The sequence below is a fragment of the Falco punctatus genome (assembly GCF_963210335.1).
Source record: "Falco punctatus genome assembly, chromosome: 8".
Classification (NCBI taxonomy): Eukaryota; Metazoa; Chordata; class Aves; order Falconiformes; family Falconidae; genus Falco; species Falco punctatus.
This window is the reverse complement of record NC_137588.1, coordinates 51,599,935-51,619,865: the sequence shown is the minus strand read 5'-3', so window position 1 is coordinate 51,619,865 and position 19,931 is coordinate 51,599,935. Positions and strand designations below refer to the sequence as shown.

General features: G+C 36.2%; 1 protein-coding gene across 4 annotated transcripts in view; it reads left to right on the top strand.

Moving 5' to 3' along the window:
- The window catches only part of GABRA1 (gamma-aminobutyric acid type A receptor subunit alpha1), a 67,954-nt gene extending 53,683 nt beyond the window's left edge, over positions 1–14,271 (top strand). For all 4 annotated transcript variants that reach the window (XM_080399302.1, XM_080399303.1, XM_080399304.1 and 1 more), the window contains exons 8-10: positions 4,940–5,092; positions 7,711–7,913; positions 11,372–14,271. In XM_080399302.1, coding sequence (XP_080255428.1) covers positions 4,940–5,092; positions 7,711–7,913; positions 11,372–11,680 — 665 coding nt within the window. In that variant the 3' untranslated portion in view covers positions 11,681–14,271. The remainder of the gene's footprint in view (positions 1–4,939; positions 5,093–7,710; positions 7,914–11,371) is intronic.
- Positions 14,272–19,931: the final 5,660 nt, after the last annotated feature.

The following is a 19,931-nucleotide window of genomic DNA, read 5'->3' as shown; positions in this document are numbered from 1 at the left end:
AATTTGGAAGGAGCATGAAGATCAAAATACAGTAAGAAACTGAGCACTGGGCATGAACAAGAACTCAAAGGGTTGACTAGAGTGACTGTTGGTTGGACCAAAAGAAGCACTACACGAAGTGGTTGTATTGCTTTGAATACACCCAATGGTTTGACTGAACTAGAGAGGTACACTTACACCTGCATAAACCAAACTTTCTAATGTGTCATTCATAAAGTCAATGAACATTTAAGGAAAAGTGAGTCACTTTAAGCTGAATCCTAACCTGTGTCTGAATTTTTTTATTTAGCTTGCCAAAATATGTTCACACACTCTATTAAGCCAACAAAATTTCTCACAGACAAAAGTTTCTAGTGGACCATTCGTCAGTTTACTGCTTGGAAGCTTCTGTTTAGTGAATGTAATCATAAAAGAAGTGGGATGGCAGTAATAAGGACTTTGCATAAGAATAATACCAACACAACCGCTCCCATAGAGTCACTGCTTCTCTTATTGAGCGCAGAGGCATGCACTGAAGTAAAAATAAAAGGGAAGAACTCTTGGCCTGGCCACAGCTAGAAATGTTGCCATTGACTTCTGTGGAGCCAATAATTCACCCCAGCTGCCCTTTGCTGAAAAGTCAATAGGGTTTGGGAGGAACTGCAAGGATCTTGAGCTCTTCACTCTTTTTGTTCTGAAGCTACTCACTTGGAGAGACCTTGGCGACCTCTGTGCCTGCCCTTTTGCACTCATTGACAGTTCTTGGCTTGTTGGATGCATTATAAGGGTACCAGGATAAGCAGAAGAGACTCATAAGCTTGGAAACCAAGTAGATAATACCAGGTACAGTTGAGAGTAATTAGATAGTAACATGAGAAACACCCTACAAATTGTTAAGAAAGGCAGATATTTTTAAACAGAACTGAAGACAAATATAAGTAGTGTAAAAACTCTTCATGCATTTACATGAAGAAACAACAACAAAAAAATGTTTTGCTCATGATACTTCATAGGTTTGAATTCTGCCTCCTTTTTCTACCTGAAGAGACTCTTTACCATGCCTAACCAAAAAGCTAAATACAGTATAGTTAGTATTTGCTGAAATAAAGATGCTATTGTCTACATACAGAAAAAAATTACAAAGAACTAAATGCAATGGTTATCTAAACTCAACAAATGCCTATTACAGAATCTTTTTAGTACTAGACTTACAATCCTCTTTAGTTACTACCTGATAAAAATATACAGTGGTGGAAGAAACACATTTATTGCTTGCAAGTTCAATGTCTCAAGGAAAAATTCTCAATTTGCTTTGGAAAGGAAAATGCTTTTCTTCCCCCGAAATAATGGTGGGGATCAGTCAGAAGTGGTTAATAATCACTTTTCTCTACATTTAGGTAGGTGGGCAGCTAGTCTCAGCAGAATCCCCCAATTTTTTTTTTGTCCCCAGTCACCTCTCTTTTAAGATACAACATATGTAATGAAAATTATGAAATCCCTCCCTGCTTTAAGAGTTGTGAATGATGACTCATCTGACAAAAAGACAAAAGGAGCTGCAGACAGTCTTCACTTAAGAGATCTCAGCACCTTTATTAGGCAAGAAAATGAAGCTCTTGTGCAGCTGATTCTGTGGATCATTAGAGGAATTTGTAACATCTTGGGCAATTTTAAGATGATATTTATAGTTGTCTGGAAATCCAGACATGTGTTTTCCAAGAATTTGGGTGTAACTGGGTTACTCTAAACATCCTCAAAAATATTAAATGATATGGTGAATCCATAAAGTTGGTTGGTTTGTTTATTTTTTAATTTCTTCTTCTGCTAGTAGGCCATCTGCTATCCCTATTTCTAGATCTAGAACAAGATAACGACAAGTACTGGTTTTTTTTTATGACAAGAGAATCTTGAAAGACTAAAACTTTTTTATAGTATAGTTATTCATCTATGATGGCAATGAAATATGCAGGCACTATAGGCTTAAAAATAGTATTGAATAAATGAAATAACAACTATTGTTGCTGCTGTTTTGCTTATCATCCATTTTTTACTTGTATGTTAAATTCCTGTCACTCCAACTAATGGGCCATATTGACTCAGAGTTTTAAATGATCAGTTTTGTAAGCACCTTAACAGATGCTTAAAGGACTTGTGCAAGTTTCTATTTACATAGAATTATTTTGCCACCTTGAAAACATTGCTTTGCAGTGAGACTCCTCAGGATTTATACTCACAATGGTATATTTTTTTCCTGATGTTCTGCAGATCTGCGGAGAGGATGCTGTTCTTAAGTTTTTCTGATGGGTTACATGGCATAAGTAGAAAATGAGAAATACTTTGTTTTAAATTAACAACAAATAAAGCCTTACTTACTACTACAGTGACAGAAAGTATTATAGCTAAAACTCATTCCCCACCTCGAATCTTACGTCTGATGTGATGCACCTTAATTTTAGGTGCTAACCTGAAAAACTGGGTTTATTAAAAATAGTTTACAGAACACAGAGTAATAGATTTGATATAGCTTTACTGAATTATCAACTATTGTCTTCTAAGGACACAGGTTAGCTTATACCACCTGGGCGTTTGATGCAATTATTGTAATATACTGTAGAATTAAGGGCTGGTTAAAACCTGCAACTACAGAAGAGATGAGCACAGGCACAAGCTCTTCCAGAGCACTGGAAATACTCAAATGTGGACAAATTTGAGACATTAAGTTAATATAGATTAAGGAGTTGTTGGACCACTTTTAAATGCTTCATATGTGTAATACATATAAACTAATTCAAACTTCATGGAATAAATAAAATGAAAAACAACTTTATCTGCTCAACACAGTTATTTGTAGAAGACTTTAAGAATTCCAAGGAAGCTAAAAAGAAAAAACTTTCTTTCTAAGCTCTTTAGATAAGAGAATGTGAGATGCATAAGCTACAACTTGTGCTACAACTTTTGAAAGAAAATATTTTTCTCAAGAGCTATTTGAAATTTTAGCTTGTAGGGAATTTTATGGCTGAATTACAAACCTTTGAAAACAGAATTACAGCGGAATTGCTAGTAGTCAGTGGTCAGCAGCTGTCATGAATGTGACTATGCTTTTCAATAAAGCCATAAAATGTGGGAAGCTGAAGATTCAGTAAATTACTGGAGAACTTTCACGTCCTGCAGTTATTTAAACAAATCTCGTCAAAGATTTACTATCTCCTAATAAATGACTGCAGTCTGTGGGTACTGTGGAGATTTAAAAGCATGTTTTTGCCTTGTAACTGAACTGTAGGTGCTATTCTAGGCCTATGCTCAGCCTGATTCACTCCTCATGGCATTACCTTTAGCTGACTTCTATCTCAGACCTGCTGCAATTCTTAACAGATGAGAGTAATCTCTGTCTTTTTAATTGCCTTTATGCTTTGAATCTTGTTCTCATTTTCCAGAGGTTAAAAATACTTTGATAATTTAAGCAGCTAAATAAAGCTTCAGAGCACAGTGGTGTGTGCACTCTGTATTCATAGCTTGCCATCTACAATCACTGAATTAATTCTGACATACCGTTGTGAGCATTCTATATCTGATGGCATTAAAATAGCTTCCCACGTCATATTTTAGTAGATAAAATTAAATTATTAGCTCTTCTAGCTAAGGCTGGCACTGTTCATAAGATTGTAATCTCTGGTACAGAAGAAAAGGAGATTGTTTCAGTGAAAGTTAAAGAAAGGTGGGCAAAATTCGAGTGATAATTCCTACTATACTACTTCTGCCAGTCCTATTTTTGAGAGAAATTTTTTCTTGTATATCCTTTGCTTTACCTCTCAATTTATAATTAATTCTCTTTCCCCCCTTTGCTACTGTATTTTATATTGAAACATACCAGGAGTGTTGTCACATCTTATTTGTAAGCTTTCCTCAGGGTTATACATTGAGCAAGATTGTTCAGATGAATGTTCTTCTAGACTCTGAATTAAAGAAAAGGGCATTTGACATGCTCGATGCATAAGCAGTCAATGTCTAGACATAGTTTTTCAATCCAGTTTAAGCTTTTCCTGTACAAAAGAAACTTTCTCTTTCCAGCTACCTGCATTTTAAAATAGAATAACAGTAATTTCACATCATCTCTAATCTAGACAGAGGTTTCCATTCAGTTACATGTCCACTTGTTTCTTTCTTAATGTTTACTGCATGATAAAAAGAATCAATCTACTCCCCCCAAAAGTCACAAAAATAGGTTTTCCAATCCTTTGAGAATATACCGTTTCTCAAAATCCATTTTCAGTGATGCAAACAGTGATCTGAAAATGAGCCATTATGCACTGTGCTCTGGCGAGAAAGTTTTATACAGTTACATAAATACTTCAGATTCCTTTCAATTGCAATTGGAATATCCAGCTCTTATGTTTTGTAGCACCCAAAAAGTTAGCGCTAATGAAAATATTCTGTGTTATTCTTGCATTGTCCATTTACTTGAGGAGAGAATAACCATGTAGTAAAGTACTGAATTAGCAGAACAGGAACACTTAATCTTCAGTGTATGTGAAGCACGGCCAGTGGTAATGCAGGCATGGTCACATTAACAGTTATATCTTAAGCCTGGCCCAAGTGAAACACTTCTGAGTGCCTGTCTTGATTTAGCCTTGATATGTTTACATGTGTATTCCATCTTCTAATGGAATAAGACCTTTCACAAGAGGCCCTAACGGGCACCAGTTAACGTAGACTTTTGTTCAATACTCAGCAGAGATGAAAATATGTAAATTTAATTAGCATTTCCCAGAATTGTCTGGTTTTGTATTATTAGTGGAACTTCAGAACCTGCTTTATTAAATATTGTCTTCAGAGCTGACCCAATTTGATCTGAAGACTTTTTTTTTCATAATAGGGGTGAATGTAATGAAAAAATATTTTCTATAAAACCCTCTAATTTGTATATTTAGAAACGCTTTAATAGTCCTGTTTTTCTTGTTTTTAGGGGAATATGTTGTTATGACTACACATTTTCATTTGAAGAGAAAGATCGGTTACTTTGTCATCCAGACTTATTTGCCATGCATCATGACAGTGATACTGTCACAGGTGTCCTTCTGGCTTAATAGAGAATCTGTTCCAGCAAGAACTGTATTTGGTAAGCAAGACTGATAAACCACTTGGCAATCGTAAGCCAAGGAGGTTTAAGAAATTTTATGGTAAAACTAGTTAGGTGTAACACAATATTGGAAAGCAATATGAGCCCCGACATAGCGCAGTGCACAATAATTAACACGTTTCATTGCAAAGATGTAGGAGAAACTGATTTAAGGTCTAAAGCTTTTAAGCTGGTTGTAAAAAGAGTCCTGAAGATACCTTAAGCAATCTATTACAGTTCAACTTTTCCAAAACAGTAAGTATATGAATAAAACATTCCTGACAATGGCAATAACACTCATGTTGGGGATTGTCAAAAAGACTTTAATCAATGGGTGTCGGTCATTTAACATCCTTGGGCCCTTTGAAAATTCTTAACCTAAAAATCTTTGTCATCAATCCTTTTTGCAGGCTGCTGCTAAAGGTTTCCCGTTGTGCTTACATCGGTGAACAGATACACTCGACAAATGCTGTAAGGAGGCAATATAAAGGACTCTAAGTTTATACAGTTGGTCCCTAGTGTTTTAACCACTGCTTGCAAATACTTTACAAGTAGAAACAAACAACTAACATGTTCTTTGGAGATATTAATAGTATATAATAAAAAAAAAAAAAAGAGAGAGAGAGAGAGAAGTTGCAACAGATCTTCAGTTAAAGAAAATAAAACCTGAGATTTCTACATGACTTAGTGTTTTTTGTGATGTTCAGGTAGGACACCTGAACACCTTTGGCAGGAGGAGGTGGAAGAACACACAGCCAAGTTGACTTTTACACTTGTTTCCCTACCTCAGGGTGCTGCTGGGGCAGGATGCCATGGGCCCTCCTGCTTTGCTGAAGATGATTTACCCATTTACACTGGACATAGCAAAGCTGGAGAGTCCCAAGGCTTGACATGGCGAAATGCAGACTCTGAAACTCTTCTTGACCATGGGCTATTTTTATTGACCTTTTCTGGCACCCTTCACAGCTGTGCTGTAGTTTCCCAGTGCCTCTTGAAGTCAATCACAAATTGTATAGCCTTAGACCTCATGAACCAAGCGGAGGCTTTCTGTTGATATGCAGATGTGTGTTTAGAGAAGAATGATTTAGATCACAGCATAATTAAATTTGATTTACACGTTATTGTTTAGATTAACATCTAAAATTTTGGATTTTTATCATCAACTTCACTAAGAATTAACCTGGGACTTTTATGGGCCTCTGTAGCCAAAGCTATTGAAGTTGTAACTATTTTACCTCTTTTTGCACATACCATTTAAAAAGAAATGCTAAATCCTAAGCTTGAAATGCTGTACTTCACTGTCCCTACATGGAGAACAAAATTTCCTAGTCTCACAGTGAGCAATATATAATACTGAGCAATGTTCAAGCTGCTGTCTTCAGAGCTCAAGAACCTACACATTTCTGAAAGTTTTCCTTTTAAAAGACAGTTATTTAGTAAATGATCTTGTGTTTACTCCATCATTATGTATCAAGATAGCTTTTTCATTTCTTAATGGCAGTGAAGCAATGTTTCAGAAAAAGTCGCATGAATGTTTATACATACAGAAGCACAACTTACATCTTTCAGTCTAGTTAGTACCACAGGAAAAAAAAAAATTCTAAATCCGGTTTTGCTACTACATAGGGGAAACATAAGCTCCCTAGCAATGAGTCAAAGTCAAGATTAGGTTGTCTCTCAGGGAAGAGAAATTGCTTCCTCATTAGGCACTAATAATTCAAGCTCTTTACACCAGCACGTAAATGCATTGTTCGTTATTTGGCCTATTTTAGACCTGTGTACGTTTTCACTAATGCTCAGTGCAGCGCAGATGAACTTGTGAGACACATTCAATAGATGACAGTGCAGTTGTCAGGGTAACTCGTGGACATGTGATTTGATGTGAATGTCTAGCCTGCCCTTGTAGATTTTTTTTTTCAAGCAGCTGCAAGCAGAGCGAGTTCAATACAGTCCTGATGGCTCTTGATGGCCAGTTAAGGGAAAAGGTTCATCAGCAGTGAGAAGCTCTGATGTCAGAAGTGAAAATTACTGTCATTGCTCTTACATAAATTCTTTGCTATTTTAGGGCATCAGTGAATAAAGAGAAGGCAGGAATCCGTAAGCCCATCAATTCCAATAGATGCGATATCACATAAAGCTTAGTGCACTTGAGTATACATTTGAAGGAGCATATACCAAATAAGCTGAATGAGAACAATAAGGTTTTAATTTTCTACTTAAGTATCTCAGAACTGTTGCAGGAAAGAACTAAAAATGTTAAATTGTTACATCTGCAGGACAATTCACAGGGTACAGAACAACAACCATGATTATTCAAATACCGGGAAGCATAAAGAAGTACCCAGTCCACAGGTCAAAACGTTATTTCCATTCCAAATTAAAAAATATGATTCCACTACGACAATGTTGAAAGAGTAAAGGTATAAAAGATGTTTTGAAGATCCTGCAACTTCCACAGATCTTGAAATCTGATATCCTCAGTTAGGAACTGAATTGAAGTGGGGAGGTTTATAAGAATTAGGGGTGAACTCGAGGCTTCCCATCTATCTTAACGGTTGAGAAATGAAACACAACATATAGCCACTGATCTAAAGACACTAAAACTGTTTGTTTTGCAGGAGTGACGACTGTCCTGACAATGACTACTCTGAGCATCAGCGCAAGGAATTCACTCCCCAAGGTGGCCTACGCCACTGCTATGGATTGGTTTATAGCGGTGTGTTATGCCTTTGTGTTCTCTGCACTCATCGAATTTGCAACAGTGAATTACTTCACAAAGAGAGGCTACGCATGGGATGGCAAAAGTGTCGTTCCTGAAAAGGTAACACCACTTAACATCTATCCCAACAGGTCATAGTGCGTCATGCTTGGTCACTATTTGGGGCTTTTTTAGCCCATTAGAAGTTCTTATTATTTAGAATAGCAAGTAATTATTCCAAAAGACTTCCCTTATCTGTTCACACACAGCATTTCTACACATAAACAATATTGAATTAGACATTGAGTACCTAAATATGCTTCTGACATACTGGATGATATTTAAGCTATTAAGATTTTAAAATTTTACTGAGATTTTTGACTTGTGTGACTGAGCAGAAAGAAAATAAATATGTATTTCTTTTGAGGGTTGGCAATTAATTTTCTAGTGTTCAAGCAAGAGAAAATGTGGATGCCCCAGTATAAAAGTAGGAAAAAATCTTGTGGCTAATATATTTGATGGTTTCCAAAGTACATTGCTCCCCAACATGAACTTCAGGAAGACTGCTCTGTGATCATGACCAAATAAATCGCTGCAGGACTTCTTCATTCCTTTTTTTTCCCCTCCTATTTTTCAAGAATAGAAATATTACTTTTAATTCTTAGTCTACAGGAGAAATTGATTTTTTTGGGGGGAGGAAGCATTGACAGTTGTGCTGGGAGTATTCAATCCTGATCCGTACCTCCCTGAATGCAACAGAGAGACGTCACACTGACACCCTTTGGTCTGGGATCAGACCTGGTCTGTAAATCACAGGTGCATCAAGAAATTCTTGAGGACATTCAGAGGATGAAAGTTTCCCATTCCTGTGAGTTATCATGTCAGCTGCTTCTGTGAGGAAGCACATTTGGTTGTGGTTCTGTTGCTGGTTTTTGGAGTTTTTTGAGAGAGAGATCTTGAAAGAGACTTTTAACTAGCCTAATTGGTTTTATGAACGTGTATGGACTAGAGATTCAGCAGAATAAATATTTGGAGGAGCAGATGTTACTCATTGTTACAGAAATATATGTGTTTAATTCAGAAGTGTATGCCTATATACTATTTTTTTATCTTAGTTACATAAGTCAACGAGAAAACAGAAATAAAATTAGGACATGTACACAATGACAACTAATACAAAAGTAGTGTAGAACAAATGAGCGAAGTAAAAAAACAAACTTACAGGAATGAGCTGCATGACTGCTGGTGAATACTGAGTTTTCAGTTACTGATAATACTTTCATTGAAAATATTTTTTATTCTTTGTTGTGCTCCTATCTTCATCATGTCTACTGTAGAAAATGGGCTGTACTAATAGAACAAAATCCTTAAATGTTAAACAGTGCCTTGTTAATATAACCTTACCTTGTAATACAGTTAGCATAATCAGACATTTCATTTCAAAAAAACCTAAATTTTCAGAAAAAACACACGGATATATACACAATATGAAACACTATATGAAACACTATTTAAAAGACTGGAAGTTTTATGTCTTTGCATTCCTCAGCAGGTATGGGTGTTCATGTCATTTGATCCAAATGAGCAAAGACACACCGGTACCTGTTAGAGGACATTATCTGCAGACACAAGGAAAGGCAAGCGAGGCAAACTAACGGTGAACAGAGCATCACAGCTTACTAAGATTTAGAGCTCTAATTAGCTGTCATTAGTTTTTCATAAAGTTGAATTTGACATGAAATATCAAAACCCTGACTGGTTTTGGGGCTTTCTATGGATCAGATACCCTATGACATTTAAAACTATAGAAAGAGTCTCCCCTGAGACTACTGTGAAGCAATTCTTTGCCTGCTGGATTTATTGCTGCTCACTGGGGTATCTGGCTGGGAGTGAAACAGGAGTGGCTTCATATTCAGCAAGCGTTGTGTTAGCAGCCTTCCTGCTCAGGAGGAAAAGAATGGACAGACAACTAAAACAAAAAATCTTTCTGACATTACCTTTTTTCTTTTCTGAGTATTTTTTCAACCTGTTTGTTTCTCCTATTCAGTGGAAATATTCTAAGACAATTTGAAGCTTTTTCTTAGCCTCAAGCTAAGCTGAATGTTATTGTCATGAAATAAAGAGAATCTACATCAGCATCGTTATGTGAATCCCTTCTCTTACTAAGTAGTAGAAATTTAACATTTTGGCTTTCATTTCCTTCCTGTGTAGGGCTCCAAGCCATGTTTCACAAGCTTCTCCCCCCTTGCCTGAATGTTTTACAGCTTCCCTCCATGTTCCTAAATATCCTGCAGGAGCATATTCACTGTTCACTTGAACAAGAACTTTTTATCAAAGCTCCTCGACTGGGTGGTCTGTATAGCTATTAATCTATAGTTAATCTGTCATACAAAGTACTGCAATTGCTTTAAAGAGTATTGCCTCTGTGGGACAGGTACTTCTTGAACACAGAGAATTATATTTGCTATCTTGTGAAATGATATAATAGATCACATTCTGCTCATGTTTTCTCTTTAGCCATATCTTTAATTTTTTTCCTTCTAAGAGAATAAGATGGGTAACATGGGTAACATTTGCTTATTCTTTTTGTGGCAAATACTGCCTAAAGATTTTCTAAGCTCTTAGGATTTTTGGTGTTGTTATCTGGTTTTTTTTCTCATAACCAGAGGAAACTGGAGCAAAGTGATGCACAGTGCATCCTTGCACAGTGGCTGGAGGAAGGGTTTGGACTGTCTGCAACAGGGACAGTTGAATTCCATTTGGTATCCCCAGATGTGACAATTTAATTTTTTTCCTACAAGTAGTTCCCAGAAGTAGAATACTAGAAAACACAAGGACTCAGGGGGAAATCTAGTTATTCTTTCTAATCAGTAAGTTCTTCTCCACTAAAAGATTTTCAATACATTCTTGCTTTAGCAAATAGGTAGATGGATACAAAAATCATACAGTTAAATCCTTGTATCTGGAATGACGTTTCAGCCATTATGATCCAATTGTAACCTTCAAACAAGAACATTAAGTTTCTGTTCCATAATGCATGTTCTTTTAGTGTAAACTGTTAGTGAACAGAATACTGGCAGCTTTGCATTTTATTAAATAATCCACTCTTCGAGTACATGGTCACATGATATTTTTATGTATGGACTGTGTTAGAATGCATCATATAACATTGTTTGTCTTGATAATGGAAAGCTACATTAAGAAATTCACTGTCTTTCAAAGTTTTTGTCCTGGTCAGGAAGCACAGCTGATTAAGGGAATATTGAATTATGAGTGGTTTGTCACTGATGATTACCATTAAAGGTAATTTTATTGATCAGTGAGCCTAGCTATTGGTAAAAGTCATCATTATAGTTTATCCATGATCTAATTTGGTTTTACTAATACAAATATCACAGACTGATGATTTTGTCTTTACCTAAATATTTCGCATGAGTCATATATCCAGACACTAACTTCTTTCTTACAGTTTATTACAATTCATTGTATAAATTCAAATAACTGCAAATTTTTACAGTGCTTTTTCATAATCTTATCTGTTGAGAAGATAGTGAGAATAAAATATTTTCTTCTTTCCCCAGCCAAAGAAAGTGAAGGATCCTCTCATTAAGAAAAATAACACATACACAGCTGCAGCTACGAGCTACACCCCTAATATTGCAAGGGACCCTGGGCTGGCAACCATTGCTAAAAGCGCAACGATTGAGCCCAAAGAAGTTAAGCCAGAAACAAAACCTGCAGAGCCCAAGAAAACTTTTAACAGCGTCAGTAAAATTGATCGACTATCAAGAATAGCCTTCCCACTGCTTTTTGGAATCTTTAACTTAGTCTATTGGGCTACCTATTTAAACCGTGAACCCCAGTTAAAAGCTCCAACTCCACATCAATAACCTCATTTATTCATGTAGTTCTGTTTTGTCTTTTGCTCTGGGAATTGCTTCCCGTTTTCATATATAGTAATTCCCCTTTGCTTCATTGCCTCTGTCTTAAAGAAAATAAAGGTTTCTTTATTTAACAAAAGGTAAAATATATCTGTATGTTTGAAAAACCTGTGTGTGAGGGAGAGAACAATATAAGCTATATACTTTGGAAAAATGGTTCTGAAAATGGGAAAGAGTTGTAGAATAACAAAAGGAAACTATTTGTAGACAGCTTAATACTGAATGTCCCCAAAAAGGTATTGTATATGTACATGAAAAAGATATTTTTATTGAAAGAATTGTGGGGAGTGGGATAGTATTCTTTATGATGTTCCTAATGCACATACTATACCATACAATTTATTCAACCACTGTTTATAATCTTTTCAAGGATGTAAAGCTTTCCATTTGCTGAATCCCATAAGAGACGTTATTTTCCTAAACCCCTTTTCTCTTCTATATTCCAAACCACCCAACTTACAATATTAAATGGTCTTTAAAGGAAAAGGAAATCTACTCACTGTAGGTACAGTTTGCCACTGTATAGCACATAAGTTCTAATGGTAACAAATGCTTTAATCTGCTGTCTTACTGCAGTCTTGTTCTAAGCATTATCACTAGACTAGATTTAAAACCAGTTGCACGATCGAGTGCAGATCCCAAGTTTCTTCTATCACCTGTGTAATCCAAACAATTCCTGGATGCTTTTACAGATAGCTTTTACTCATCACTATGTTTTAAAGAGTTAAAAAAAAAACAACCAACAAACTTTTTGCAAGCTCTAGATATGTTGAATGTATTCTTTTATAAAATGATACATTAAAAAGAAGCTTTAGATTGAGATTTATGGATAGCAGAAAGATAAAATATAGTATTTAAATAATATATGTAAATATGCAGCATGAGATTGTACATTTTTTTACTTTTTTAAAGTTGCGTTCTTAAAACATTGTGTAGGATTCACCTCTTAGCTCTTAATATGTTGTTAAATGCTCAATAAAACATATTTAGAGCCTGAATAAAAAAAAAAAGTCAGTGGTACTGGAAAGCCTAAAAAAATAAATATGCAGAAAGTGCTTGGAATTAATTCCATTTGTAAAGTGGTTAAGTGTACAGTAGCTTGCAATTTGACAATGTCATCCAATGTATACTATTAGATTAATGACTGGTCTGCTCAGGTCATGCATAAATACTAAAGTATGGGAGTATATTTGGTAGGTAAAAATGGTGAAATATTTGTTAAGACAGAAGTTCATCTGTATATTACTGCTATATTTGCTGATACATAACCGTTACAATAAGTGATGTAATATATGTAGCATTAAATACAAAAAAGTCATACATAAAAGAATGTACAGGAAAATAGATTTTATTGAGTAAACTTACTACATTTCATTTTTACTGTAGCAATATATTTGTAGGAACAATATGTAAGGGCTTTAAATAAAAGATGTCCATTTTGCAGGTATCGTGCTCCCTTTAAAAAAACAAATCTAGTCAGTATCATTGCTGCTGATTCTTACAAATAAAATTTCAGATAAAGATTTTTCAAAGATGGGAAGAATGGTGGGTATTTGCAAGCATCAATTAAAAAACCTTAATATATGATATTGAATTAATTTTAAAATAATGCTACATAAGCCTCTGGAGAAACAGCTACTGAGAGTCAAATTTCATAGGCAATGTTTTCTAAACTTTCTCAAAAAAAAAAAAAAAATCCAAAAATTTGACATTATCTACAAAAGGAAATAGTTAATGTTTTATTTAGAGAAGATTCTTTTTTTTTTTAATAATGCTTCATTGTCTAACATTTAGTCCTGTCTAAACTTGATTAGTTATCTGATTGGAGCTTATTAAAAGGGGATGTTTCATCTTCTGGTATCCTGTGTAGATATATGTATAGAAAAAAATAAACTATGGCTCTTTAACTTCTGTGTACTTGTTTATCTTGTTATTTTTGGCGTTAAACTAGTGTGTTCATTTAGGGCATTTTATCTTTCTAGCAATTCATAGCTACCTTTTGGTCTGCATTTTGCACATTAGATGTGAATATTACTTAACTAGTCTGCTTTTTGCTATGCAATGATTGCATTATATCACCTCTTAGTTAGTCTATGCCAATAGTATTATACTGTATAAACTCGATTGCACAGTTTATCAAAGACAAGGTATTCTCTATGTAGCTTTTTTACAATGCTTTGCTAAACCATGTAATAATAGTAAGTCTTCCTTGAAAATAATGATACACTCTTATAGAGGACAGTTTCTGTTTACTCCTGGGATAATTTTAAAAAGATGACATTGAATGTTTATTGCACCTCAGTGCAGTGATGTGGCAATAAAATCTAAATCTAATAGAGGTTGTTTATGGCAGAAGCATGTATTGCTTTACAGAGTTTAGCAAAAGCTCTTTATTTTATGTCAGACTGTAATTCTATTATAATAATAAAGCTAAAAATGTTCAATAATGAAAGTGAATGTTTTACTTTGGTTTTCTTAAGTTACTGCCTTGTATGACACATTGCTTGATAAACTGCTATTCATTCAAAAGCTTATTTTCTGCAGATTTGGTAATGAATGCAGTTTTAATAGATGTCATTTCCTGTCCAGTGTTTTCCAGGGACAAATATTACAACAGAAAGGTTTCTAAAATCTGATTCAACATTCAAAAAAGATAGTTCAGTCTGTACAATGTATATCCAGTAAAGCAATTAATTGAATCAGATGAACAATTGTTAAGGTTTAGGACCACAACAATGAAAATGATATAGGGTAGGAACAGAGTAAAATGCTTTGTCTCCCAGAAAAAAAAGGCAGATAAACCACAGAATGGGAGTAAAAATGTGAGTATATCTGTTACAGATTTCACTGCTTAAATAAATGCACAGATCTAAGATAAACTATTAGAAAAGAGCCTCACGCTGGGTAAAATAATACTATTTTATTTATTTAATGAGTTGTGGGGATAGCATTCAAGCAAGCATGTGTATAACATGAAAATTTTAATTCTCAACTCTTCATTCTTTCCCACATAGAAAAATACAGACAGAAAAAGTCATTCCAGTGCATTCAGCCCTCAAATTTTCTTGGAAAAGTTCCTGGAAAGCAAGGCTCATGTTCTTATGTAGGGAGAGACAACTAATTGCAGACACAGTTTTAGAGGATCCAAAGAAGGAAAGGCTGATGTGAGTGTATCTGTGTGCATAACGATATTCATAGTGCTCTTACGCATGAGTCCTACAGGAGTCTTCAAAATGGAAGGAAAGATTGTGTTAATACAGACTGAGATTCTATTAACTTATTATGCTTCCCTGTATTTTGAGTGAGAATAACGCAGTCTGAATCCCTGTTCCTTGCCTCCTACTACTAACTCCACAGAGATGAATCCCTATGGAAACCTACACAGGATTTTCTGGAGGAGTGTGGTAAAGAAAGTGGTGAGTGACACTGCTCGAACATCCCCCTCCTGTGTTCGCATGCCAGATGCAGAGCATACATAGAGGGATTCTCACTTCTCCTTTGTCACCGCTCAGACTTTTTTAGGCAGAATTTTACTTGAGCAAAATGACTGAAAATGTCTAGATGCAACAGGATTTACTCAAAGAAAAATATGTAGCAGTATTCAGCTTCAGAGTGGCAGAACAGCCTTGTCAGATGGCCGATTCACAGTCACCAGACAGTCCAGCATGACACCCTGGCATGGCATTGCTGTGTTTGTTCTGGTATTATGTCAGTATGGGGAACTCCTCCAGTTTTTCTTGGATCATCCCTAGAAGCTACTGCAGGACTTTCTTAATGACCGAGAACTTTTTCTACACCGCCAAAGACTTTCTTAATTATATTCTTTCTCTTGGACCGCCTATGAGAGACTTGAAAATGTGGATTTCCTTTGCTCTATCTCCTTGTGTTTTTCACCACTATGGTAAACAACAAAAGCTTATGAAACACCCTAATGGCCAGAAAATGTGGCACACATGCTTCAGGGAGCAAGTCATAACAGAACCTCTTTCAGCCTGTGCTTTGTGTATGAATAACTGTCCAAATAAATTAGTGTGACCGGGGAAAGTAAAACTTTTTCTTAGAGGCTGTAAAAATATCAGTCATACTTAAAAAGATAAAAACGCAAGATGTCCTCAGACTTTCTATAGCAGATCCACTGAAGGAAAAAAAAAATCCTCCTGCTATGCATAAACATGACATAGCTTAAATAAAAATGTGTTTGCAGTCTTAGCACACGAATTTTGCCAGTGAAGTGTATTATCAGCTTGTCAAGCTGTTGCTGTCATGTTACATCTGATTACAAACTACGTCAAATACAACAAGAGAGGTAAAAGCCTTGAAACAATAAGTTTCTATCGGCTCGCTCACTCTGGCTACAGGCCCATCCAAACAGGCAGGATGGCTTTGCAGCTGCTGATAACTTATTTGATTAAACTGCTTTAGGGCATTTGAAGATGCTCCGAGTAGATTTTGCACTTGCAGCACAGCTGTTACGTGCATTTCACTCCCAGACTAGAGACATTTCCCCTCCAAATCCTACAGATCGACCAACAAAGGGCACTGCTTCCCTGAATGTGTTGTCAAGCGAGGAAGGATGTATCTATATTGAGGGTTGCCACAGATTTGCATGGAGCATCGATCAGAGACATTAGAGACACGAGTTAATAATTATCTTCCTGTATCAGGCCTCAGTAATGGCAGTAGGAATAACAGTTGGAAGTTCAAGTCATGTGCTTCTGTCAAGTATTTCTATCACAGTATTGTAGAGCTGACATTTATCTTTCAATACAACTTTTTTTCCCCTAAACACAGTCCTTAGTTAATTGCAGAGTAAAAGATGTAAAACCCAAGAATACTCATTTTTTTACACCCTTAGGTTCAAAAGGAACAAACAAGCTTCGAGAAATATAACCACATACCTAAAGAAAAGCAGTTTTATCTGACTACTACAAGAAGCAAATGGAAAGAAGTCTATAAATAAACATGATTCATTATTTATAAATGTCTAGAGATAAGAAATAATAATAATTCTCTGGTGTAGCACAAGCTGACGTATTTATTACTAAACATAGTGTACTTAACAACAAGAACTGTAAGACAACAGGCTGTTTTACTACTGCCTCTTAATGGGAATTACATGAATAATGAGTCTCAGGAGGCACTTACCAGTGATAAAGGTAAATATTGGCTCTAAAAAATGTCAGACAAGCTATTATACCTCTGTATTGCAAGCAGGCTATACAGATTATTAGCTATTATTTTGTTTTATTATATCTAGTATTTAATGGCCGGGAATGCATGTTTAAAAGATAAAAAGACTGATGATATTGGAAGGTACGGCCGGTGCAAATGGCAAATAATCACCCATATCTCTTCACATCATAACTGTGGCTGGATAGTGTGCATCACTAAAATGAAGAAAACTTGCTTCAAGGTCAGCGCAGTGAAGGATCTTGAACAGAAACTGACACAGCAGAAACTGAATTGTAATGCATCACGTCCACAGTCCCAGATAAAAAGAATGTATCTCATTTCTACTATTAGGAGTTTCTGTATAGCAACAGAAAAGAACTTGCCTAAGATTTCAGCTCTGCTACTTGAGGTATTAGGCAGTGTGGCAGCGCTCTGCATAGTAAGCCGGCCACACTTCTCATCACCATACAGGGAGAAAAATAAGGACACCCTGAAACTTTGCCTATACTACACCAGAAGGAACTGAAGGCAAGAAGGCTGTAAAGTCAGAGGTGAAGTAGCTTAAAGCTAGGGAAAGTTGGAAAGCAGTGACGTGCAATTGTACGGTGGAAGAGAAGGTGATACCACAGATGCCACGCCACGACTCCTGGTCAGCCCAGGGCTTTGGCAGGAGCCAGTGCCTCTGTGCCCGAGCAGCCTGGGAAACGTTCCCCTGCCTGCTGCATTGCCCAGCTTCCCTTGTCCAGTCCCCACCGTGGCCCGAAGAGGGGTCTCCCTTCAGGAGTGACCTGAAACAGAGTAGGATTTTGCCTGCCACAGGTTTTTGGGGAAAATCCTAAGCCTTAGTGTGGGGCTGTCTCTGTGGTCCCTCAGAAGGGACACTGTTGCACCGTCAAACAGTAAGGCTAAAAAGGGCAGCAAGAAGATTGTCCTTGTCCACTCCTTTCTCCAAAGGGGGACCAATGGTCCTCGCAGAAACCATCATTCCTTATGACTGAAAAAGTCTTATTAAATGTGCACTGTATTAATCTGATAATTTCCACAGTTAAGCTACTGTGTTTCAGATAGGCCAAGAAACCATTAACACTGGATGTATGCTGAGATCACTCCTCTGTCCAAGAAACTCTACAGACTTCCACAAATGAAAAAGGCACTGTTGATAACAGTAACTGCTAATTCATAATGCCTGGGATTTAGGAAACTGCTCATCTAAACATAACTTCCCGTCCGCTTCTGCACAATCAAAAGAAAAATATTCACCATGGTCACACCACCAGAACTCGGTGATCTAACCCAATGGCTAAGCTATAGTTTAACTCTCCAAGGACCTAAACTACTGAGTCTTTTTCTGGGTGAACATGGATGTCACTTTTTCTATAATTGCATTGCTTCATTGGTGAAATGGCGATAATGATGATTATCTGCTTAAAAAATCTCTGAATTCCTATTTCCTTCTTTAAACAAATAAAGTTTAAGGGGAAGAATTAGCTTGCATTTCATGAGTTTTTAAGAAATCAGGCAAGGATCCATGCACTCTGCTCTCCCAGACTTCTTGTATGACCTTTAGATTCTGCTGAGAAAAAATGTCACATATCAGCTAGGTATTATTGCTATTAGCTATAAAGCAACTAGAGTTTACAGTGATTGATTGGGACTTCTCAGCAGCAACTGTTGTACAAAGAGGTAAGAGACAGATAATTAGGAAAAAAAGGGGGAAAATGGAAATCTCACCACAGTAATGGTTATGTTTGTGTATGCTGGAAGTCTCAGCAGTGGAATACGTAATTGATAGGCAAAAGTCTAGCCGCACTAGACAGTACTGTACAAGAATTTTGTGGCTAACAATTTTAAAAGAGAATTTTAAATAAAATAAGAATACATTTTATGGAGAACTTTTTCATCCCAGCGCGTTTCTAATAAAAAAAAATAATCTAAGGCTTTTGAGATAAATGGTTCTCACACAGTTCATGAAATTCTTAGTAGAATAAGAATATGTTCAAAACAACTTTGGGTTGCATGCTTACAGCGTAGACACATCCCTTGTCTTGCAGGAGATTTCTTCATAAAGAAGAAAGTTTCCTAAGTTTGAGTAGCCTCTGCGGTGACTGATTTACAGCTGTAATATATTTCCAAAGAACTGTCTCTGCTCACTCTGTTCATGAAGCTGTCACTTCTCATGTCCCAGAAATCACCAGTCTGACTTACATTTCTTCCGCCACTTGTGCCACTGCTGGCCAGTGCAGTGCAATAGGTCAAGGGACGTAGTTGTAAAGATATGCCAAGATGAGGAAAATCAAATTTGGAGCCCAAAAGGCAAAATTACTGATGCAGAAGATTACTAAATACAACCAGTTGCCTTATGGCACTTGACTCTTTCAATGAGGACACTGTGAGGATACTATTCAGTAAATATGAAATAAGGTCTTATAGCAAGTCAGAAATAATAAGATTATTTTTTTTTCATTACTCCTAATTATTATTTGCTCGGGGGGAAAATGGTAGAGTGTTTATCTGTATAAAATACATTAAAAATATTTCTATGGCTAACATTACAAAAACAGTGAAAAAGCTGCTGACCCTTAGACAAATTTTTATCAGCTCTGGGATTCTGCCAAGGGCAGGATGTCCTTGGGGAAAATAACTATGTCTTAAATACATATATTTAAAGTTTAAATTCTGGGATAATGAGGGGGATCTCTCAACCTTAATGAAACAGTCCTAAACCTCTAATCAAATTATTAGAATGCTATTAATAGACTTTTTTTAATGTGGGCATATTTATATACACACATATGTATGAATTCTCTCCCCAGCTTCAAGTGGTTCTTCTTTCTGCTGTAGCTCCAGTGCTAATTCACACTTAAACTTTGTTGTCTAGTCACCCACTAACCCAATAGGGATCATGTAGAGGATGCCATATTACATGATATCCTGAGAAGTGCGAATAGTGCCACAATTCCTCCTAAACTTTGTGGAAATCAATGGAAAGCTTTGGGTTTGGCACCCACTTCAAACTTACTTTCCTTTT